This window comes from Copadichromis virginalis, linkage group LG10 (genome assembly GCF_057382275.1).
Source record: "Copadichromis virginalis isolate Kocher_CV1m ecotype Utaka linkage group LG10, C_Virginalis_male_GT1.1, whole genome shotgun sequence".
Taxonomy (NCBI): Eukaryota; Metazoa; Chordata; class Actinopteri; order Cichliformes; family Cichlidae; genus Copadichromis; species Copadichromis virginalis.
Window position 1 is genome coordinate 8,370,049 of NC_140627.1, and position 24,831 is coordinate 8,394,879.

The 24,831-nt window shown below is 41.4% G+C and overlaps 1 protein-coding gene across 6 annotated transcripts in view; it reads left to right on the plus strand.

Moving 5' to 3' along the window:
* Positions 1–24,831, plus strand: part of srrm3 (serine/arginine repetitive matrix 3) — a 142,521-nt gene that overhangs the window by 106,730 nt on the left and 10,960 nt on the right. For 4 of the 6 annotated variants that reach the window (XM_085469625.1, XM_085469630.1, XM_085469626.1 and 1 more), the window contains 5 exons: positions 230–298; positions 10,855–10,890; positions 12,658–12,708; positions 18,506–18,613; positions 19,269–19,431. In XM_085469625.1, the coding sequence (XP_085325751.1) occupies positions 230–298; positions 10,855–10,890; positions 12,658–12,708; positions 18,506–18,613; positions 19,269–19,431 (427 nt within the window). The remainder of the gene's footprint in view (positions 1–229; positions 299–10,854; positions 10,891–12,657; positions 12,709–18,505; positions 18,614–19,268; positions 19,432–24,831) is intronic. The other 2 variants (XM_085469631.1, XM_085469632.1) reach the window with 2 other exon arrangements.

The following is a 24,831-nucleotide window of genomic DNA, read 5'->3' on the forward strand; positions in this document are numbered from 1 at the left end:
GAAATGAAGAGACACAGAGGCATTAGAGAGCAGCCACAATAAAAGGAGAAAGGCAGAGGGATGAATAGAGCTGAGAGAGAAATCAGCTGAGCCACTATAAGATGATACCTTTGCTCATAATGACCCTATCTGAGGGGTAATGTAATGCAGTTGAGTGAAAAGCCACAGTTTAACATCTATCTGAGGTTCACTTAGCAGTCACGTCATGTATTCTTCTCTCTATCAACAGGTTTGGCAGCTTCTCACCCACTCACAGAGAGAAGAAGAAAAAGAGTGGGAAGAAACACAAGCGAGACCGGTGAGTGCGCACATGCACGCGCACGTGTGTGTGTGTGTTTGCGTGTGTGTGCAAAGGTAAAGAATCTGGATTTTGAAGGCTTTGATCAACAGTTCGCCTTGTGATGAAGCATTTTCAGCACTGTAGTTCATTTATCCGAAATATTAAAGGAAAAGGGAAAGGTGAAAATGAGGCTTGGAAGAGACCCCAAAAGCAAGCGCTCATCAACAAAAACTCTAGGTGCCTTGGGATATCATAACAGCAATAAGCAGTGGTAGAGTGGCCTCTTCCTCCTCTGGTTTCCCTCATTCTCTGCCTGACTCAAGGGGAAATGGGCTAAATGTGTTGCTCTAATAACCCAGTCTGTATGACGGGGCGCACAACTCAAGAAAAATGAGCCTCTTACTAAATTGCTGAGCATCACTGCGCTGCCCTGCTCTGCTTTCCCTCCTCCATCCATCCACTCTCATCCCATTTCCCCCATGTCCTCTCTACTCATTGCCGCGCCTCCGTTTCAGCCTCACAGCAAGGATGTTCTGCATTGCAGGTGCTGCTGATATCAGAATGCCTAGAACAAGGAAGCAGGAGGGCGACATACAACGTTCCTCCAAAGAGACATCCTCCTCTGATGCTCTTCTTTAAGATGCAGATTAGGAAGGGGAGGGGGGAGATTATACGCAGTCCTGTCCTGCTAACATTTCGCTGGTCTTTGTTTCTTTAAAATAGCAGCGGGTTGATCTCAGGCCATTTGGGTGCATATTTGTCTCATAGCTATACTGTTTATGCCCTTGTGATAAACGTTGTGCCGTGGCGAGGGATTCAGCTGTCACCAGAGCTTGTGACAGAGGAGGAGAAGAATGTCCTCTCCAGAATAACACCTCATACACAACAGTCCCTACCTGAGGCCCTTCGGTGGGGAAGCATGGGTTGTCACGAGGGCCACAGCTCTCAGTCACATACCAGCCACATTTATTACTGTGACAGCTTTATTACTCCTCCTTTTTCAGAGCATCAACAAAGTGCTCCCTCCCACTCTGTGCTGCATGCTGTAGGTGTGTAAAACAGCATGGGAGATGTAGGGCTCTTCAGGAAAATAACTTGCACAGGCCGGCCTGAGTAATCACCATGGAAACTGCAATGAGGGTGAAAAGTGATAGGAAGGTGATGTGTCAGTCCTGTGCTGAAGACTGAGGAATAGCCCATATCCTGCTTATTATGTTAAAGGGGCTTGGCCAATAAGTGTGGCTTTATTGTAGGGAGCAGCATGTTCTACTAAGTGTGATGACCAACACATGTAAAGTACAGAACTGCTGTTAGAGCTCCCTGCAGATGTTGCTGCACATATAGATGCATGTGATCCAGAGTGCATTGTTTGCTGAAATATCCCACCCCTTACCTTCCAGGAAAATTTCTTACAGTCTTTTGTTGGTAAAGTTGATAAGACCAGGCCTGACATCACTCCCCTGCCTTTGCAGGGCTCTAGACTAACTTTTTGCCATGGGCGTACCGGTATGCCTAACTTTTTAAAGTTAGGCGTACGGGCACAAAAGTTAGGCGCACACAAATTTTATAATAATTTATATAATATATGTTTTTCTGGATACACTGTGCTTTTACAGCATTCAAAGACTGATGACACCGTGACAGAGCACTGGCTATGAATTTCAGAAGGATCAGGCCTTAACTTAACAGAAAAGTTAGCAATAGTTCTTTTCCTATTACAGCTACATCCACTTCTGTGGTGCCTAGGCTGCTCACTAGGGCTGGGTATCATCACTGATTTCTATAATCCATTCGATTCCGGTTTTCAAAGTCCCGATTCGATTCAACTTAGCCCCAGACAGTCAGAAATATTATAATTCTGATCATTTATCAGTACTGACTTCATCAGAATTGTGAACATCACAGCAGATGCCTTTGTGTGAAAGTAACTGAGAATAAAACACAGAAAAACATGAAGGAGATTTTCCTGGTCTGGCTTTTTATAGCAGATAACCTTAAAAATATTCTACAATGTTCTGCATATAAAGTTTAAATTTCTTCAGTATTGAACAACAGAAAAAATAAGCTTTCTTGTCCGAAGTCATTTAAGTGAAAAAAAGAAAAAGAAAAGAAAAAGACAGCAGCCGACAGCGCTGTAAACAACGGTAGACTGGTGGGTAATAAGCGAATGAATAATACAGAAAACAGAGATTGGAGACGGGAAACTGTTCTTGAAGTACAGAGATAGATAGAGAGAGAGCTAGCTGTGCATGAAGTGTGATTTTAATAGTCGTGGAAGCAAAACAGCAAAATTCATGACGACATTGATCAAATGTGAAGCGCAGTTTGCTGCTTCTTTTGCTGCTGGCTCGGTGAATTATGGTTGGAGAGACAAAACCTGCAGCTCAGAATCGGCGCAAAAAGACGCAATCACAGCGGACCGGACGCATCAGAATCGCTAAGCTCCGACAGCGTGTCCGTCTACGGGCCGTCGGGTGAGAAAGCCGAGAAAGACAAAGTTGATTCTGATGCGTCGGTCCGTTCTGTGTTTACGTCTTTGTGTGGTATCCGTGTACCTGCTCTCGTTTGCTGTTTGGTTGTTGTTGAAATGGTTTTGTGAGCTTTAATCTGAGAATCTGGCATTTCTGGCAAAACACAGTTATGTTTAAAAGTCGATTCAGGATTTAATGAATTGATATCGCTTTATTCAAGCTACTCACCTCCCACTTCCACCTGCACTTTCAACTGGACCACGGCCAATCAGGGAGGTCCCGCCCCTTACTATCTCTGATTGGTTTAGTCCACGATAGGGGCAAAATGTGTGTCTGTTGTTGACCACAGGGAAGGTTGCAGATTTTATTTTATTTTTTTGCTACCCAAACAGTTGGTCGCACAGGTGCAACCAAATTTTTTTTTTTAGTCGCACCACTGAAAATTTTAGTCACATTTGCGACCAAATTGGTCGCACTCTAGAGCCCTGCTTTGATCCCTCTGTCCCATATTTTCTGCTGTTTTTGACCATTTCTTTCTTTCTCTACTTTGGCTGAAGTGAAGCCCAGTCTGTGGTCCTGAAACAACCATTCAAAGAGGTCTTTGACACTTGGGCCTAGTGTGCTATTCATAATTAACAGCTGTCTACTGGCAGCCAGTTTTATTTTATTTATTTATTTTTTGATAACTTTATTTATGATTTTCCAATGTGACAAAAATACAGAAAAATATAACTGGAATTGCGATTACAAACATTGCCATTGTGAAACTGGTTGTGCCACGCAGGAAAATGTATAATGTATGGACACAAACAAGAAATACTACCATGTGAACAAGGCAGAAAACACCAAAAAGCAAACAAACAAACAAAAATAAAATAAATAAAGGGGGGAGGGGGGGCTGCATTGTGTGCAGTTCTTGTTGGCTTGCTACAGATAGTAGGTGGCTTCAAAGAAAAAAAACCCCACAGATAAAAGCAGTAATACTTCAGTAAATCACAACTTCTCCACATATTCAATAAAGGATGACCAGGTTTTGTAGTATTTACTTTGAGACCCTCTCAAACTGTATCTCAAATGCTCTATCTACCTCTCTACCCACTGAACAAACACTGGTAGATCGGAAGGAATCCTTCCACTTAAGAAGAATTAGACTGCGTGCCAGGAGAGATGAGAAAGCCACTCCATACATTTAATAAGAAGCTATACCGTGTTGGTTTAGGAGGACACCAAATATGTGCTTCATATGTGTTTTCCCACACACATGAAAAAGCTTTAAAAACTAATTCCCAGAACCGGTTCAAATCAGAGCAGGTCCAGAACATATGGCTCATAGTAGCAGGTGATTGCTTGCACCTCGGGCATCCATTATCAGAGGTATTGTATATTTTGGCTAGTTTAGCTTTGGTTAGGTACGCCCGGTGAAGGATTTTAAACTGTATTATACAATGCCGTATACAGATTGAGGATTCATGGATCCTGCTAACACTAAGGTCCCATAGGTCGTCTGAGATCTGGAGGTTTAAGTCCAGTTCCCATGCGTTTCTGGCTTTGGACACAGAGTCTGCCTTTGTATGCTGCAATGTGCTATATATTTGAGAGATATGGCCTCTAGCAATAGGTCGAAATTGTAGACAGTCCTCAAAGTGGACAGTCAATAGGTAGACTTGGATAAGAAGTGAAGTCTTTCCAGTAGCTCACGTTGGTCTCGTGGGAGTATCTATGTTCCCCAAGAAGGAGTCAGCCTCTGAATTATCAGTGCGGGAAGTATAGAGATCCTGATAAAATAGCTTAATTCTGTCAGGGTGTGTTACCTCCTGACCGGAGTATAACTGTATGTCAGGTATAGATTGGGCTGTGGCGGATTGACAAAGCTGATGTGAAAGATATCTACCTGCTTTTTCACCATGCTCGTATATATGATATCTTGATCTAAGAAAGAGCTTCTCAGTTTCTTTAATTGAGAGGGTGTCAAATTCAGACTGCAGCAGTACCTTCTGCTTATATAAATCAGCGGTTGGACAGGTAACATATTGTGTGTCAATGTTTGCTATGAGCTCTGTCAGTTCTCGAAGCTGTTCGTTTCGCTTTTTATTCTTATAAGACGCAAAATAAATAATTTGGCCCCGCAGATATGCCTTTAGCGACTCCCAAATTATAGATTTTGAAACATCTGGAGTGTTATTCGTTTCTAGAAAAACTCAATGTGGTACTCAATGAACTTGCAAAACTCCTCATCTGACATTAATGCTAAGTCAAATTTCCAGAAACGCTGCCTTGTGCACACATTTGAAAATGAGATATCAACCTGTACTGGTGCATGATGTGAAATTACAATTGCATGTTATTTACACATGGTGACCCTTGGGATAAGGAAATTATCCAAAAGAAAATAATCAATCCTCGAATACAAATGATGCACAGGGGAGAAGAAGAATAGTATTTTGCTAAGGGCTCAGTGATACGCAGTGGATCTGAAATACCATAGTTTTGAAGAAATGTATTCAGAACGGACACTGATCTGGAGGTCCGAGTAGACTGATGTGGCTTAGACCTGTCAAGGTTGGGATCGAATACCAGATTCAAATCCCCACCAGGTGATGCGTATTTAAATCTGGCAGCAGGCCAATCAGTCTTAATAAAAATTGTGGATTGTCCCAAGTTGGTGCATAAGTATTCACCAAAATAACTGGAGTGTTGTGGAGCCTGCCAGTAACTATCAGAAAGCGGCCATTTGAAGTGATGAAAGGAAAATGTTTTCTAACAAAAATGGCAACCCACCGCGATTTAGAGTTAAATGCAGAATGGTAGACCTGGGAGACCCAACTTTCTGTCAACCTATTGCTTTGCGTGGAGCGCAGATGTGTCTCCTGTAGAAAGACAATGTCTGGTTTGAAAGTCGACAGATGAGTGAATATCCTTTTACGCTTTTTAAAATTATTCAGACCTTCTACATTCCATGTTATAAATCAGAATCAGGTGTAGTTGCAGTTGTAGTTTGGTTATATAGCCATATTCATACTTTCAAGACAGTCATGACAAGCAAGCCGAATAATAATTTGGAGTAAGTATACACACAAAACTGCAGCCAACAAGAAAAAGGAAAAACCCAGAGTAACTATACAGGGAGTGCAGAATTATTAGGCAAATGAGTATTTTGTCCACATCATCCTCTTCATGCATGTTGTCTTACTCCAAGCTGTATAGGCTCGAAAGCCTACTACCAATTAAGCATATTAGGTGATGTGCATCTCTGTAATGAGAAGGGGTGTGGTCTAATGACATCAACTCCCTATATCAGGTGTGCATAATTATTAAGCAATGTCCTTTCCTTTGGCAAAATGGGTCAAAAGAAGGACTTGACGGTTTAAAAAAGTTAGAAATAGTGAGATATCTTGCAGACGGATGCAGCAGTCTCAAAATTGCTTCTGAAGCTTCTGAAGCGTGATCATCGAACAATCAAGCGTTTCATTCAAAATAGTCAACAGGGTCGCAAGAAGCGTGTGGAAAAACTAAGGCGCAAAATAACTGCCCATGAACTGAGAAAAGTCAAGCGTGCAGCTGCCAAGATGCCACTTGCCACCAGTTTGGCCATATTTCAGAGCTGCAACATCACTGGAGTGCCCAAAAGCACAAGGTGTGCAATACTCAGAGACATGGCCAAGGTAAGAAAGGCTGAAAGACGACCACCACTGAACAAGACACACAAGCTGAAACGTCAAGACTGGGCCAAGAGATATCTCAAGACTGGTTTTTCTAAGGTTTTATGGACTGATGAAATGAGAGTGAGTCTTGATGGGCCAGATGGATGGGCCCGTGGCTGGATTGGTAAAGGGCAGAGAGCTCCAGTCCGACTCAGACGCCAGCAAGGTGGAGGTGGAGTACTGGTTTGGGCTGGTATCATCAAAGATGAGCTTGTGGGGCCTTTTCAGGTTGAGGATGGAGTCAAGCTCAACTCCCAGTCCTACTGCCAGTTTCTGGAAGACACCTTCTTCAAGCAGTGGTACAGGAAGAAGTCTGCATCCTTCAAGAAAAACATGATTTTCATGCAGGACAATGCTCCATCACACGCGTCCAAGTACTCCACAGCGTGGCTGGCAAGAAAGGGTATAAAAGAAGAAAAACTAATGACATGGCCACCTTGTTCACCTGATCTGAACCCCATTGAGAACCTGTGGTCCATCATCAAACGTGAGATTTACAAGGAGAGAAAACAGTACACCTCTCTGAACAGTGTCTGGGAGGCTGTGGTTGCTGCTGCACGCAATGTTGATGGTGAACAGATCAAAACACTGACAGAATCCATGGATGGCAGGCTTTTGAGTGTCCTTGCAAAGAAAGGTGGCTATATTGGTCGCTGATTTGTTTTTGTTTTGTTTTTGAATGTCAGAAATGTATATTTGTGAATGTGGAGATGTTATATTGGTTTCACTGGTAAAAATAAATAATTGAAATGGGTATATATTTGTTTTTTGTTAAGTTGCCTAATAATTATGCACAGTAATAGTCACCTGCACACACAGATATCCCCCTAAAATAGCTAAAACTAAAAACAAACTAAAAACTACTTCCAAAAACATTCAGCTTTGATATTAATGAGTTTTTTGGGTTCATTGAGAACATGGTTGTTGTTCAATAATAAAATTATTCCTCAAAAATACAACTTGCCTAATAATTCTGCACTCCCTGTAAACCTAACTCCCACAACTGAGCGTTCTCACTCCCGAGGCGTAACATGTCGACGTTTTGTCACGTCCCGCGGCGTTCCTGAGGAACGTGAAAGGAGACCTTCGGCGTTCTTATGGTACGCGGCGGGTTATGGCTGGGATCCAGTGCAATGACGCTCCCGCGGTAATAGACGTTCCAGCCCTGTATTCCAGCCCTAAACCTAACCTTATCCCTAGCCCTGACCATAACCTTATTCCTGACCTTAACCAGGACTTTAATGATGTTAAATAGCGTGTTTCTAAGCGATTTGAAGAAAAAGAGCGAACATGTGTAGATTCAGTCCAGACGGTTCTCATATTTCCTCTTTTTTCCGAGGTCGTCATTTAGGAACGTGGTGGGTAGCCGAAAACTTAATATGGTGACGATTTGTCACCTAGCGTAAAATGTTACGCTTTGGGAGTGAGAACGGGTTGCCCACAAACCAGGAACAAGCTACACCTTCCCCCCCAAAAGAGCTTATATCCAACATGTCTCTTCACTCCCTAAAACAGATGTTGCCCCTAACTATTAACATAATTTTTAGACATCTGGCAGATTGGAAAGGCACACGTGACTTCTCTTGGTTGTTTACTTTGCTCAGTGATAAACAAGTATATGAAGACCTATTAAATTATGAAAGACGCCAAAGTACAAACCTCTATCTAAAGTGCAGTCAGAGTCAGTGAACAATAGAGAGTCAGAGAGCAATTGAGGTAGCACAGTCTACTCAGCCCGTGTCTTGATTCCCACACACAGCTAAGATGCAATTCTTGACGTAGTCTTTAGCAGCCGTTAGATTGGTGAATATTTCCTCTCCAAGAGGAGAAGAAATCCTCAGCTTCGCTGGGTACAGCATCCCGAATCTCACACCCTGACATCTGTGCAGTAGATCTTTAGCTTCTTTAAAGGCCCCCCTTCTCTTTGCGACTGCAGATGGCAGGTCTGGGAATGGAGACAATAATGGAGACAAAAAGGATTTTGTTTCCATTATGGGACTGGGGACTGTTTAACGCGGGCCTGCAAAGCAGCACCTCATTTTTTTGAAAGTAGTGAAATTTGACAATAAGTGGCCTGGGTCTCTGGTCTCTTGCAGGGATGGTCTGTAGGCTGCGATGTACCCAATCCAGTGTCGGAGCGGTATTCAGGCCCAACACCTCCTTTAGTAGCTGGGCCACAGAATTGACATGGGCGCGTCCGAATCTCAAAGCGCTCCCTCACGCCAAGTACAGTATTCGAATGTTGCATCTGCACTGTCTCCCTTCAAGGTCTTCGGTCTTGTCTGAAAGAGCTGATACAATTTCTTTCAGATCATGAACTTGCTTCTCCAAGTCCACAACCCGATCCGAATACTGCAGCTTCTTTCAGGCTAGTTAGCCGGCTATGGTGGTCAGTGCAGATAGTAGCTGGAGCATCAATCTTAGCACAAAGTTCAGTCCGCACTTCATCTGTTTGGTCAGAAACATTGCTGCGAAGCGAATCGATCAGGCCATTGAGAGCTTGGCACTTGGTCTCAACTTTTGCTTCCAGCTTAGAAATTTTAGCGACTACGTTTTTCTGCGAGCTAGTTATGTCAGCCATTAAGTGGGGCTGTGTCCGGGGATGTAGCATTGCTATCAATGGCCTTGTCTCCATCAGTCGTTCTGGTATTTTTAGACCCTGACATTGTTGTAAAGACTCTGGGAAAAGTTGTTTTTCATCACCTTCAGGCCTCCCTGAAAACAAATGTTGTCACTGTAATAGTTTGGTTTCAATGCACATTATCGCACGGGATCAGCAATTTTAAAGGTGCTTAATGATCTTTTATTAATTGCAGCTTCAGGGGATTCTGCCATTTTAATACTTTTAGATCTACAATAAATGCTACATTTGATACAGTGGATCATAGCATCATATTCTCTAGGCTGGAGAGCCACGTGGGCAAATTTTTCTGTGGCTTGTTCTCATCACCTGATTCTCTCACATGCAGCCGTCCCCCAAGGAACCATCCTTGGTCCAGTACTCTTTTCCCTTGTTATGTTCCTATATGTTCCTATTAATATCAAAAGATCAAAAATAAGGAGTTTCATGTCACCATTATGCATGGTGATAATTCACAAATCCATGTCCCTCTCAAAAAGAAATACTGCAGTCTTTTTGAATGCTTTACTTTAGTGTCTTACTGACATAAAAATATTAATATAAATAGATAACATCAAACTTCTTGAACCTTAAGCAAAAAAAAACAAACAAGCAGTAGTACTTGATGTCGGTCCTTCAAAAACAGCCTTTTTAAAAACCTCTGGGTCATTTTTGAGAGCAGCTTCACATTTGATAAAAAAAAATAAATGCTGTTTTTAGAGCCAGTTTCCATTGTAAAGGTGTCATCCAGGCTAGATTGTAACAACAGTCTTTATTTGAGCATTAACCAGGTATTTGTTGTCTGTTCTGCAACTTCCAAAATTCTGCAGCTCGACTCACATGAGACGCTGCCCCCAAGCGCACAAATACATTTCAAAATGTTATTGCTTGCTTTTATCATCAGGGGGTCCTTTTATCCCTCTGTGGGGGGATACTCCCACTAGGTTTAAATCTGGGACTCCCCACCATTTGACCTTAGAACTGAAGAAGCTTCTCGGATGAGAGGTGAAACATCTTTAAGTAACTTAAAGAAGTCCAGACGCTTTTCTTTGCAAGCTCCTTTGACTACGATGACCTGGATGACTGAGAACCTTCACAGACTGCTTGCTTTTAAGTTTCATTAAATGGAAACTTAAACATTCATTAAATCGTTAGCACCTCCTTACCTTCTGATCTTTTAACATATCACCAAGAACAGCTGACCAGATGTTTCCCATTATACTGACAAGCAAAATATCGGGCCTTTGCTGTAGCTACACCTATATTTTGGAACAGTGTTCCCCTTCATATCACCACCTCACCAACACTGAACATCTAAACTCTTTTGAGAATGTATTTTTATTCCTCGGTATTTAAACCTCTTGATATTTGTTTTTCAATTTTCCATTGTTCTCTTTTGTATTGTGTTTTATTGCTTTTATTGTTTTATTCTTTTAGTTGTACAGCACTTTTTTTTATACTTGAATAATTCATAGGTTTGTGTTAAATGGCTTAACAAATAAACACAAAAAAAGAAGAAAAACTTTGAGAGCCCTTCAGCAAGCCTGGAGAATTATTGCTCAAGAATACCTTAAAAAATTAGAAGGAAGAAGAAAAAGAAGGCCTGGATTGCTCTCAAAAAATTAAAATGTGGTACACAGTCTCACAAAATGTATATGTAAAAAATATATAAATATGTAAAATGTGTTTTAAAAAAAGATACTGTGTTCTGCATATGAATTATTCATGTCAATATTTTGTTGCTGACCTCGCGCTGACATTACAATGGCTTTGTTTTTGTAGATCTGCATCTGGCTCCAGGAAAAAGAGAAGACACAGGTTTGTACGGCAGATAATAATGTCCTTCAGTATGTGAACGTCCATATACAGGGAGTGCAGAATTATTAGGCAAATGAGTATTTTGTCCACATCATCCTCTTCATGCATGTTGTCTTACTCCAAGCTGTATAGGCTCGAAAGCCTACTACCAATTAAGCATATTAGGTGATGTGCATCACTGTAATGAGAAGGGGTGTGGTCTAATGACATCAACACCCTATATCAGGTGTGCATAATTATTAAGCAATGTCCTTTCCTTTGGCAAAATGGGTCAAAAGAAGGACTTGACGGTTTAAAAAAGTTAGAAATAGTGAGATATCTTGCAGAGGGATGCAGCAGTCTCAAAATTGCTTCTGAAGCTTCTGAAGCGTGATCATCGAACAATCAAGCGTTTCATTCAAAATAGTCAACAGGGTCGCAAGAAGCGTGTGGAAAAACTAAGGCGCAAAATAACTGCCCATGAACTGAGAAAAGTCAAGCGTGCAGCTGCCAAGATGCCACTTGCCACCAGTTTGGCCATATTTCAGAGCTGCAACATCACTGGAGTGCCCAAAAGCACAAGGTGTGCAATACTCAGAGACATGGCCAAGGTAAGAAAGGCTGAAAGACGACCACCACTGAACAAGACACACAAGCTGAAACGTCAAGACTGGGCCAAGAAATATCTCAAGACTGGTTTTTCTAAGGTTTTATGGACTGATGAAATGAGAGTGAGTCTTGATGGGCCAGATGGATGGGCCCGTGGCTGGATTGGTAAAGGGCAGAGAGCTCCAGTCCGACTCAGACGCCAGCAAGGTGGAGGTGGAGTACTGGTTTGGGCTGGTATCATCAAAGATGAGCTTGTGGGGCCTTTTCAGGTTGAGGATGGAGTCAAGCTCAACTCCCAGTCCTACTGCCAGTTTCTGGAAGACACCTTCTTCAAGCAGTGGTACAGGAAGAAGTCTGCATCCTTCAAGAAAAACATGATTTTCATGCAGGACAATGCTCCATCACACGCGTCCAAGTACTCCACAGCGTGGCTGGCAAGAAAGGGTATAAAAGAAGAAAAACTAATGACATGGCCACCTTGTTCACCTGATCTGAACCCCATTGAGAACCTGTGGTCCATCATCAAACGTGAGATTTACAAGGAGAGAAAACAGTACACCTCTCTGAACAGTGTCTGGGAGGCTGTGGTTGCTGCTGCACGCAATGTTGATGGTGAACAGATCAAAACACTGACAGAATCCATGGATGGCAGGCTTTTGAGTGTCCTTGCAAAGAAAGGTGGCTATATTGGTCGCTGATTTGTTTTTGTTTTGTTTTTGAATGTCAGACATGTATATTTGTGAATGTGGAGATGTTATATTGGTTTCACTGGTAAAAATAAATAATTGAAATGGGTATATATTTGTTTTTTGTTAAGTTGCCTAATAATTATGCACAGTAATAGTCACCTGCACACACAGATATCCCCCTAAAATAGCTAAAACTAAAAACAAACTAAAAACTACTTCCAAAAACATTCAGCTTTGATATTAATGAGTTTTTTGGGTTCATTGAGAACATGGTTGTTGTTCAATAATAAAATTATTCCTCAAAAATACAACTTGCCTAATAATTCTGCACTCCCTGTATGTAACCTGTGTGCTTGCGTTCAGTTTGTGTCTTTTACACAATTGACTACTTTTTCAAATGACAGTAGAATAGTCCATTTAGGCAAGTGATGCGTGGAATTCTCTACTCTCTGTGAATGCAGATTCATTGTTGTTGGGGTTTTTTTTTCAGGTCGGGAAGCCCAAAGAACAAACATAAAGACAAGAACAAACAGAAAAAGAGGTGAGAGAATCGCTGCCTGTAAATTCAAATTCAAATTTCAAATTTCAAATTCAAATTTTATTTGTCACACACACACAACCATACACAGTATGACATGGGGGTGAAATGCTTGTAGCTGTACAATGCCCGACCATTAAATGACAGAAGAAAAGTTTTACAATATTTACAATTTACAGTTTACTACAAAAATTTACAAATTAACTTAGGAATTTACAGTAAAGAATGTGCAAATAGTAGAAGAGATTATAAAGATAAGGATTATAAATTATAGGAATTATAGGATTATAGGAAATGTGTGGTGACGTGTGAAAGAAATCTCCGTCCCGGGTTTCTCCGTGGATCGGGTTTCCTCCGAGGCGTGGGCACCTATAAGCAGAGTTTTGTCTTTACCCTATAAGATTCAAAATTATTCAAAGTAACACTCAGGTATGCCGTTCAGCAGGTTAGTTACAGCGCCGGGAGTAGCTTGGGAGAACAAGGAAACACAGACTGCTTCAGGTTGCTTTCCCAAAATCAACTCAAAGGTTTATTCATCAGACAACAGTTTATATAGAGGAAAAAGGTTCGTGTGTCAGCAGATTCTCAGTTCAAACCGGTACAGACCAAATAAGGAAGCGTCTTCCTGCCCTCTGAGCAAAGAAGTATCCTTTGTATAGTTTATCAGTTCAGCTACAATTTATGATTATCCCAGCAAAATACACTCCTAGACATAGAATACAGAGTTCTTTCATTAGTGAATTCTGAAACAAACCACCCGGCCTTTAACAAGCTCTTTTCTAGGAGATAAAGAAGGGAGGATGGGAATAAGGAAGTGATCTCTGTGGTATTTTCGACCTTGAGGTACCATCCTGTGATTCTTACACATTAATTCTTGGGTCACAGAGAAAGAGAAAAACAACTAGTAAATGGGCCTTATTGAGTAACAGTTTTCCTGTATAATATCACTATAAAACAATATCCTGTAAATGCTACCATGGTATCAAAATATCACAACAACGTGTGTGAGAGTCCAGTCTTATAGTGACGTGTTTGGGAGAGTCCAGTCCTACACCTGGTTCAGGCCCCGAATAGCCTGGGGGAAGAAGCTCCTCCTCATTCTCTCTGTTTTGGCCTTAAGGGAGCGGAAGCGCTTCCCAGACCTCAACAGTGAGAAGAGTCCATTGTTGGGATGGGAGAGGTCCATCATAATCTTCCTAGCTTTGGACTTGCACCGCTTGGTGTAGATGGACAGCAGGTCAGGGAGCTCTGATTGAATGATGCGTTCTGCCGAGCGCACCACCCTTTGCAGATCTCGTCTGTCCTGCTTGGTGCTGTTCCCAAACCAGGTGCAGATGTTTGCCGTCAGGACGCTCTCGATGGTGCAGGAGTAGAAGTTCTTGAGCACCTTCAGTGGCAGATGGAAGTCTCTAAGTCTTCTGAGGAAGAAGAGACGCTGACGGGCTTTCTTAACCAGGGTGTTGATGTGACAGGACCATGACAGGTCCTGAGTGATGTGGACACCCAGGTATCGGAAACTGTCCACTCTCTCCACTGGCGTGCCACTGATGATGAGGGGTTTGTAATTCCTCGCCTGCTTTGTAGTGAAGTCCATGATCAGCTCCTTAGTCTTGCTGATGTTTAGGAGGAGGTTATTCTCCTGGCACCAGGTCTCCAGGTTCTTAATCTCCTCCAGGTAGGCCGTCTCGATGTTGTCGGAGATCAGGCCCACAACAGCAGTGTCGTCAGCAAATTTGACAATGGAGGTGGTGTCGGATGTGGCTACACAGTCATAAGTGTACAGTGAGTACAGCAGGGGGCTTAAAACACAGCCCTGAGGCACTCCAGTGCTGAGTGAGATGGAGGGGGAGACTTGTTTTCCCACCCTCACTGATTGGGGTCTGTCTGTGAGGAAGTTGAGGATCCACTGACACAGTGATGAGCTGAGTCCTAGATCTGTCAACTTGGTGAAAAGCTTATAGGGAATTATTGTGTTGAATGCTGAACTGTAGTCCACGAACAGCATCCTAACATAATTCCCTCTGCCAGTGTCCAGGTGACTCAGGGATGTGTGGAGCAGGTGAGATATGGCATCGTCTGTGGAACGATTAGTCCGGTAAGCAAACTGAAGTGAGTCGATGGTGGCAGGAAGTGAAGAAGTGATGTGATCTCTCATCAGTCTTTCAAAACACTTCATCACAATTGAAGTCAGTGCTACTGGACGGTAGTCATTGTGGGAAGCGGGCTGTTGTTTCTTTGGAACAGGACTGTTTGAAGCACGTGGGAACCACAGCTTGGGCCAGGGAGAGGTTGAAGATCTCCGTGAACACGTGGGTGCTAGTTGATCAGCGCAGGCTCTAAGGACCCGGCCAGGGATTGCATCTGGTCCTGCTGCCTTCCTGGTGTTCACCCTCCTGAAGGTGTTCCTCACGGCATGCTCTGTGATGACGAATGCATTTTCTTCACTGGTGCACTCCGAGCGCACGCAGCCGTTTGTTGTTTTAATTGCTGCGGCGTCGAAGCGAGCATAAAACGTGTTCAGCTCATCAGCCAGTGAAGCATCTGCATTCATCATTGAAGAAGCTGGTCGTTTATAGTCCGTTATAGTCCGCAGTCCTTTCCACAGGCTCCTAGAGTCGCACTGTCGTAGCTGTGACTCTAGTTTTTCCCCGTAGCTCCGCTTTGCCTTTCGGACCGCGCTGCGCACGTTGTAGGACGCAGCCTTGTATAGGTCCATATTACCGGAGACAAGCCCTTCATTGTAGGCAGCAGTGCGTGATCTCAGAGCGTCGCGGATGTTTTTATCCACCCACGGCTTCTGGTTGGGAAACGTTCGGATGATAGTTCTTTCTGCTGTGTCGTCCGCTAGTTTCCCGATAAATCCGACAACCGCTTCCGTAAACATGTTGATGTCATCAGAGCTGCGCCGAAACATGTCCCAGTCTGCGTCATCCAGTGCGTCCTGCAGCGCGGCCACCGATTGGTCCGTCCAGCGAGCGACCTCCCTCCTGATTGGTGCTTTCTGCTTTAGCCTTTGTTTGTAAGCAGGCATGAGGAAGATGGCGGAATGGTCCGATTTTCCAAATGCCGGCAGGGGCTGAGCCTTGTAACAGTTCTTGAACGGGGTGTAGCAGTGGTCTAATGTCCTCGTGCCCCGGGTGGGGCAGTTGATGTGCTGGTGAAGATTGTGAAATGTCCGTTTGAGATTCACTCTGTTAAAATCTCCCATAACAATTCTTTAATCCATGTAAATGTAGAGCAGATAGTCTGCATGTCTTATAAGAGAGTAGCCAAGTTTCATTCATTACCAGTAACATTTAATGCACATTTCCTCAGTTCACATTAAAACAAACAGTGAACAACAGTCTTAACTCCTCAACAATAGGTAGAAGTCCCATTGAGCCTACTCATGAATTTATATTGGCACTTTACAGCCATTATCTCAGGCTTAGACTCACACAGAATGTGAACAAGTGTAAAAGAATTGAGAGCATCTTCTAAGCAAAGCGTGTGAGTTCAGCACAATTTCTGGGCTGTACCCTGCTCTCTCTCTCTTGCTACACACACACACACACACACACACACATATATATGTATATATATATATATATATATATACATACACACACACACACACACACACACACATATATATATATATATATATATATATATATATTAGGGGTGCAACGATACACAAAATTCACGGTTCGGTTCGGTTCGATACTTTGGTGTCACGGTTCGATATTTTTTCGATACAGAAAAAAAATGTTCATGCCTTTTTAATTTGTCATTTATTAAAATTATAAATATATATTTTAACACAAAAGTACAGTTTTTAAATTTAACCCTAACCCTTGTGCGTGTTGTTTTTTAGCTCGTCATATTGCAGCCACAGAAATTCTTTTGTCCATGAAACCATAAAGCTGCACTTTCTTTTTGCCTTATAGTCTGATTTGTCATAACTTCTCCGTTTTGTGGTAAGCTTTTCTTTGGCTGTCACTTCTTCACCCTGACCTGTCTTATTTGGCTCAGCAGAACTAAAATATATATCTGTCTGTGAAGGTTCTCAATCATCCAGGTCATCGTAGTGAAATATATATCCTGCCGCACTCACATAAGCTCAGCGATTCTCTGCACGATCAACCTCTCACATGTTTAAGCTGCGGGAGATTTCACTTGTCATGTTTGCATAGTAAGCTAACAATTAATAAGACGATGTCAGAGGAATTGGTGCACAAATTATCATCACTCACAGATCAGTGCTGTCGCTCTCTATACACAGTTCGCGCGATTGCAAAGTGAAAGCAAAAAAACAAGCGCAAATTCAAACACGATTTCAATATGTCACATATTGACAGTGGCTCACCCAATGACATAATTACCCAGCTACATTTCTGAAAGAATGCAAAAGCATTGACATATATTTTTCCTTCCTACAATAGCCCGACAGGCAGGGGAGAGATAGCCCCGGGACGTCGGGCTAGCGATATTGCGAGCCCTGTATCTGATTGAGGAATCACTCATCTTTGGAAAAGAGAGTTTATTACAGAGAAATGTCTCTTTCCAAAATAAAAGCTATACTATCCGTTTCTTCTGGGCTATATTCTCAGCAGCATATTAAACATATCAGGTCTCCATAAGGAGAATCCTGTGCTAACAGCTGTCTAAATGACTCGGCTAAAGTTTGTAGCATGCATGCTTGTTTTTGTCTATGCACTAGGATGATGTCGGTATAAATGTGCAGTCATATTCGTTGTGTTCCCACTAGTGCTTTCAGGTTAATCTCGTTGAAATAACCTTAACGCCACAACACGGCAAATCTCCGTTAACGAGCTACCCTATACAGAGGGGCTAGACGGCCAACACGTTAACGAGCTAACTGCGCTAACACACTAGCTCCCACCCATGTAATTGAGCATTGCATGGCACATCCAACATACTGTTTTACTTTAGTCCATGACTCGCTTACCTTCAGGGTCATACGTCACATGAAAACCAAAATAATTCCAAACGCCAGATCTGAATGAGTGTGGGGAGGTCCACTTCTGTCTCGCTAGCTTGCCCTGCGCTCTTCCTTCTGACCATCCTGTCTGTGTTGAGTGCTCAGTGAATCTGCGTTCGACTACTCCGCCTAGGCTGCACTCTCGAGCCTAGGCGGAGTAGTCAAATGCAGATTCACTGAGCGCTCAACACAGACAGCATCGTCAGAAGGAAAGTTGATAAAATAAATTACAAATTTTGTATTGTTCTTTTTTTTTCTCCCCTTTGGTTTTCTTTCTTTCTCTCCCCCTCTTTCTTTCATTCTTTCCCCCTGTCCTATCCCACAGTCATGTCTGTCCCGTTTGCAACTGAAAATAAAATAAATTCATAATTATAATAAAGGTCAATCAAATGGACCAATATGATGATCCACTTAAAATAAATCCTCTTGGCATCTTTCTTGGCCTCAAGACAACAATTCTGATGGCTATAGATCCAAACGGGACACAAAAAAAAAAAAAATTGAAAAAAAAAAAATTGAAAAAAATTGTATTGTTCGATACATATGCGTACCGAACCGAAAGCACTGTATCGAACGGTTCAATATCGATACGAATATCGTTGCACCCCTAATATATATATATCCTGCACCCTCTATTAGAATATATATATTGAAAGTATTTTGCAGTGCATTGCCTGTTTTACATATCATGAGATTGACTACTGAGCTCGCTGTGGCTTGTGTGTCCCCATGATGTATGCATGCATACACGTGGCTTTATGGATGTGTGTACATGTGTGTGCGTGGTATGTTTGTCCATTGGCTGTCCTCTGTCAGGTCCCCTGATGAAACACCCAGCAGGAGTTCACAGCGTCAAGGCAGCTGCTGCAGCTCTCGAAGTCCCTCCTTGTCTTCCATCAGGAGTGCCTCCAGATCACCCACCAGGTAACCCTCCCCCATTGTACACACGCACACAGACAGTATAGTCCCACTGAAATACCTCTCCTGACTGTCAAGCAGTTGCTCTGGTGACAGTAAGTCTTCCCATCATTTACTCTTTACCCCCAGGGCGATAGATTGGGATACAAATGGGGCTTGCCTGCATTTCTTAAACTCGCCCTGCTAAACGGTTGTGATATCTCACTCTGCCCTCATGTTCGGTTAGATGACAAAGCATTCATTGTTTATTCAGTTCATGGGGCATTTATCTTTTTATTCTGTAGTTATGTATTATAGTTCAGCCTTTTGCATTACTTATAATTGCTCTTGAAAAATTAAGAGTCACTCTTGAGGGATCACATGACTCATAATGTGCATTAACAGATCAGCAAGTCAGAAAAAAGGTTTTACTCTCTACCTGTCTAAGCTAAACTGTAGGGAAACATTATGCAGAGTTCTATATAAACGTTATTTGTGCGAAGCCTCTTTTTGTGTGTAAAAATAAGCAAAATGCAAAGTGAATTGGAATAGCAAACAAAATTCAATATTCGTGAAGCAGCAAATGAGATAAACAAGAATAATCAGAGAAATAGAATGTACTAGCTTGTTTCTACCGGATTGCACCCAAGTTAGAGTAAAGTGGTGTGCCCTGCTGTTCCAGATTAAACTCCAAACACAAGACAGACGGTCAAAAGATGTCTGACACCCCGCAGTCCCCGGCCCCCGAGAGTCCCACCACTTGGCACAACGGGGACCACACCCAGCGAAGCCGCAACGGCAAGGCCGGCAGACTCAACCACACCGATGGCGAGAAAGGGAACGATGTATGTAATCTCCTCTATTTTGTTTCCGCACACACACACCACCCCCTCCCACCCGGCCTCCCTCCGGTGGTATTTGCCGCAGCCCCCTGCAAATGAGTTTTAACTTGCTCTCTTGTGTTGGTTCACATGAATTCTCATCTAAGACACTGAGAGGTTTGTGTTCTTTTATTAGTTTTTCCTTGGTCATAGCTCAGTTATTATTATTATAATTATTATTATTAATGGTATTATTTTCAACATGTCAAAGACAAACCTTTTCGCAAAACTTGCCGCTCCTGCTGCTTTGTTTCTGGCTCTCTTTGACTCCTGTCATCTTGTGTTTCTTTTTTAAAAAATTATTTTCTTTTCTTTTGTTTGTTTGTTTTTTGCTTTTTTTCTTGTTATTTGCCAGTAATACAGAGAGGGAGCAAAGAGAAGAAAAGTTTAAGTGTTTCCGTTCAAGTATATACTCTCTGAGTCACACAGCATTAGCGTACCACACCTCGGATGGGGATCCGAGCCACATTGGTGCACAAAGTCTCCAAACAAAGGAGCAAAAAACGATATGTTGTGGAGTTGTGTGATTTTCTCTCCGTCACAAGGCCCAAACCTGCGAAGAAATATCAACTCAGGTGTGATAAGTTTTACGCCAGATAAAGACTTAATTAATTAGCATTGAAAGAGGCGCAATCTGATTTCTGACAGTGCTATAAAGTGATAGCAATCTGCAAATTCTCCTCAAACAAAATAATCCAAATACTTACTGGAAAGTCTGAATCCAAGCAGGCCAGAATGAGTTATAGCAAACTTTTAAGTGGTAGCTGAGTATCCTGGCACATATGGAAGATTTTTTAAAAAAAAAAGGAAAGAAGGAAGAAGAAATAAAGAGAAATGCAAACATGGATTTGCTGTGTCATAATTAAAAAGGTAAGAAAAATTACCTTATGACTTATTGATGAAACATTTTTTTAGACATAAAAGTCAGTGAAGCTAAAGTGAGGATATCTTTAACGTAATTAAAAATCAGTGCCCAAGTAATTACAAATCAGAAAGTTTGCTCTCAAAAATGAGCACTCAAAGACTTTTGATTTAAAAGCTTTGGGTATTTATGATTTTATTATTACTTATTTTGGGGTGACTATTGCATTTTTTTTTTAATTAATCAGATCTGACTGGTGATCTAAACAGTTAAAGACAATTTTGATAATATTTAAAATTGACTTTTACATCTTTCTTTGATACAGTGACTGTATTAAAGCACAGGATTCAATGATGAGGTAATAAACAGACGAGTGATTAGTAACACTTTCAAAGTTGACACCCTTTTGCATGATTTAAATAAACACAGGAATACAGGAGTAGAAAATGTATGTCACGTCAATATCTTTTGAATTTTAAAAAGCTGTCGATAACTGCTTTTTATTTACATGTGGATGGCAGCACTACATTTTCATGAACAGTGTGAGGGAGGCTTTCCTTTATTTAGACTGGGAGACATCACATATGCCAGAAATGAAAAGAAATCAACTAGCCAATTTGCCACAGTGTCATGTTTTTTCTTTAGGCTCGCCAGCTGCAGGGATGCTACATTTGACTTTATATTTACATTTTTGATTGTGGATGCTAATAACAGTCAAACACAAGCGATAAATAACGGTATTTTTAACGCATGTGTTTCATGTAAATATGACACCGCATTTTTGTTTTGGCTCAAGGTTCTTTAAATCTTTCATACATGTCTAAATCTTGCACTGCATTAAGAGTTATAACCCCAGTTCCAAAAAACTTAAGATTCTGTGTAAATGTAAATAACAGAGGGTGATTATTTGCAAATGTCATAAATACATGTTTTATTCACAATAGATAACAAAAAATGTACCAAATGTATAAACTGAGAACATAAAAAAAGTTACTTTGAATTTGATGACAGCAACGTATCTCAAAAAACTGGGAACAGGGCCATGCTTGAGGAGACCAGCTGCTGGACTTTTGGGAGAGCAATGTTGTCCCATTCTTGTCTGTTATAGGATTACAGCTGCTCAACAGTTCTGGGTCTTCTTTTTCTTACCGTTATTTTCATTATGTGCCTTGTGTGTTCAGTTAGTGAAAGGTCTGGACTACAGGAAGGCCAGTTCATCACCCCAACTCTTCTACTATAAAGGCATACTGTTGTAATAAATTAGATACACCATGTGGTTTAGCATCACTTTGATATGTGAGTTCTCTAAACCCTGTATGTAAATTATAAAACTGATTGTGCTTTTCACAATGTGCAAGCTCACTTCCATAGGCACTAATGCACCCCCCATACCATCAGAGATGCAGACTTCTAAGCAAGAGCTAACAACAAGTTGGATGCTCCTTCTCCTCTTTAGCCCAGATGCAATGCCCATGTTTTCCAAAAAAGAAGAATGTTTTTTTTCTTCATTGGAGCTTCACCCTGTGTTCACAGAAAGCGAGTTCAGGAAATGTTCCTGAACCCATGAGGTGATTACAAGGATAGAATCATACCTGTTTTAGTACAGTGCTGCCTTAGGGTTCAAAGATCATAGGCATTCGGTATTGATTTTTGGCCTTTTCCACTGTGCACAGACATTTCTTCCGATTCTCTGATTCTTTTGGTGGTACTATGTACTGTAGATGATGAGATCCCCTAAATGGAATATGTTGATGGGCCTTATTCTGAAATTCTTTTACAATTTATAGATGCTGTGTTTTTGCAGCCTGGTGAACATTTGATATGTGTTGCTGCCATCAAATTCAGAAGAGGCTAATGAGTCAAATGTCTTAGTTTAAACATTTGATATAGCTTCTGTGTTTTCTGCTGTTAATAAAATATGGGTTTATGAGATTTGAAAATCATTGCATTCTGTTTTTATCAAAACATTTAGACAGCTACTCAGTATTTTTGAAATCGGATTTGCATAAAAACATGTCACTCGACAGGTCCTTTAAGGAATGATGGATTAATTACTCTGTTGTTCAAATGAAAAACTCCACTGCAAGCTCACAGTAGACTGACAGAGGATAGCATGGTATAAATCATAAATGTAGTCCTCCCTGTCTGTTCAGGCTGAAGCTGCTCGTTGTTTGTTTTGGTATTTTCGAACATTACCATGTTTATGAGCCCCTGATTACCTGAAGACAAAGACAAACCCTTTGATGAGCTTTAAATTGCTTACTGCTATTATGGAAGCATCCCTGCTCCTCCATACTGTAAATGGGTCATTAGAGCTGTGGTTTGATGAGTGATTACACTCAAATTAAATAAAACACACCACTTAGACAAAGGGGATCACCTGTGAAATCAGCAAGCACTGATAAATATGAGTTTAAATAGGCTGCAAACACTCACTCCTGAGAACTGACACCTTCTATTTCCTACTTCAGCTTGCATGTCTCTCTACGGGGTCTCATCTGATCTCTTTCTCTCTCTGCTTATTTCATTCATTACTTTGTTTTCCTTATCAATTTAAGTGGTGAATAAATGAATAAATGCCCAAATCTTTCTGTCTCGTTTATATAAAAAGCACTCAAATGCTTTGGAACTGGACCAAGTAGGTTAACTGGGTATGTGTTACAGTTTCTTTTTGTCAATACAATTGTCTTTCTTCTCAAGCACATGCTCTGCTCAGTGATAGATCCTCTTCTCCTCCAGGCGTCTAACAGCTCCTGGCAAACCACCAGGGGTTAAGGAGATGCTCCTCTCTGTTGCTTTACTTCACCATGTCGATGTGCATGAGGCCCCTAAGAGGCAGTATCTCTTCTGTTCCTGCCTTTTTTGTTTATACTTAATCTGGACAATGCCAAGCAAACTCTGTTTGGTCATGTACATTTGAGCCATTCTGTTGGGAAATAGTATAAGAGGAGCATGTAATTGGCTCACATTTTCTAAAGCAGCATCTCTGTGGCACATAAACTACCACTCTTTTTAATCTCCACCAAAAGCTCAAATATTTAAAAATTATCAAAGTGGAACATTGCACGGGAGGATGGTTATGAGTGACAGATCCTGGATCTAACTGAAGTCTAATTTTACTGCAGCAATTGTGTGACTAAGCAAATGTTCTGCATAGCAGCTCTGGTTTTACTATCTATCATCTCAGTTTGTGTTCCTGTAGCCATCCTGTAGCTCTGTTTGAAGCAGTCTTATTCACTGTGTGGGAGGGAGTCCCTCAGATGTCCCAGAGGAACGCTCAGAGTAACAGCTGTGTGCTGTTAAGCTGCTGTTGGGCCAAACTAACCAGTCAGTCCATCTGTCCAAAGCCTTCTCTCTGGAAAAACACAGCATGCAGTTTGAAAATCATTCTAATTCAAGGTAAATTTTACTTTTATTTGCTCTTTACTGCTCCTTGTTGCCACTGGAGAAAAACACCCACTACAACAGTGGCTATTTTTTGATTTAAATGTTCTTCAAGATGAGCATTTCCTAACTGTTTGTGGGAATGGAAATTCAAATCAACTCTATTTAATTTTAGCTCAATTCCAGATATTTTATTTATATAGTACCAAATCACAGAAACGGTCACCTCAAGGTGTTTTATATTGTAAGGTAAAGATCCTACAATAATACAGAGCATGACCGACTATGAGCAAGCACTTGGCGACTATGGGAAGGAAAAACTCTGTTTTAACAGGAAGAAACCTTCATCAGAACCAGACTCAGGGAGGGGCGGGCCATCTGCTGCAACCAGCTACAACAGGAAGAAGACACAATACAAATAAGCAGTTTATCTGTATTTATTTATTTGCTAATAGAATAATTATTTATTACAAGTTTAACTGCAAAACAGATTTTTACCTAACTGCCCTTTGAAAACCACTTGTGAGGATCTCACCATTTTGTTTGGATAAATTGGATTAACACAATGTGTTCCCTAAAACTGTGCAATGTGTGGGTCTCCTCAAGGTCCGTTTATAGCATCATATCTCAAAAATGACAAAATCTAAATACAAAATGCCAAAAGAGAGCAATACACTAATACAGCTTGCAGTCTAGTCTGCAGAAGTTGGAGATAAAGAAAAAAGAAAGCAACAAAGGCGACTTTCTTTAATTCTATCATGCCACGAGGGGGGGGGGGGGGGGGGGGTAATGAGCCAATCTGAGCTAGGCTCATCAGATTTAATCAAACAACAACAAATGACAATAAAGACAAACTATTTATAATTTATCTAACTATACTGTTTTTTTTCCAGAGGTAAGGCTTCTACTAACTGATCCATCCTGCAGCATCCCTAGGCTTTTCTATGGGAAGCATCCATTTCTGCCTCCTCCACAGTGGATGAAACGATCCCAAAAGGGCTAATTTCTTCCTGCGCATTATTAATGGATATCTTTAAACACGATTACATGGACTTTTGAAAATAGTTCGGACAACTTACACCTTAATTAACATGATTTTTTTTAAAGGGACTCAAGCC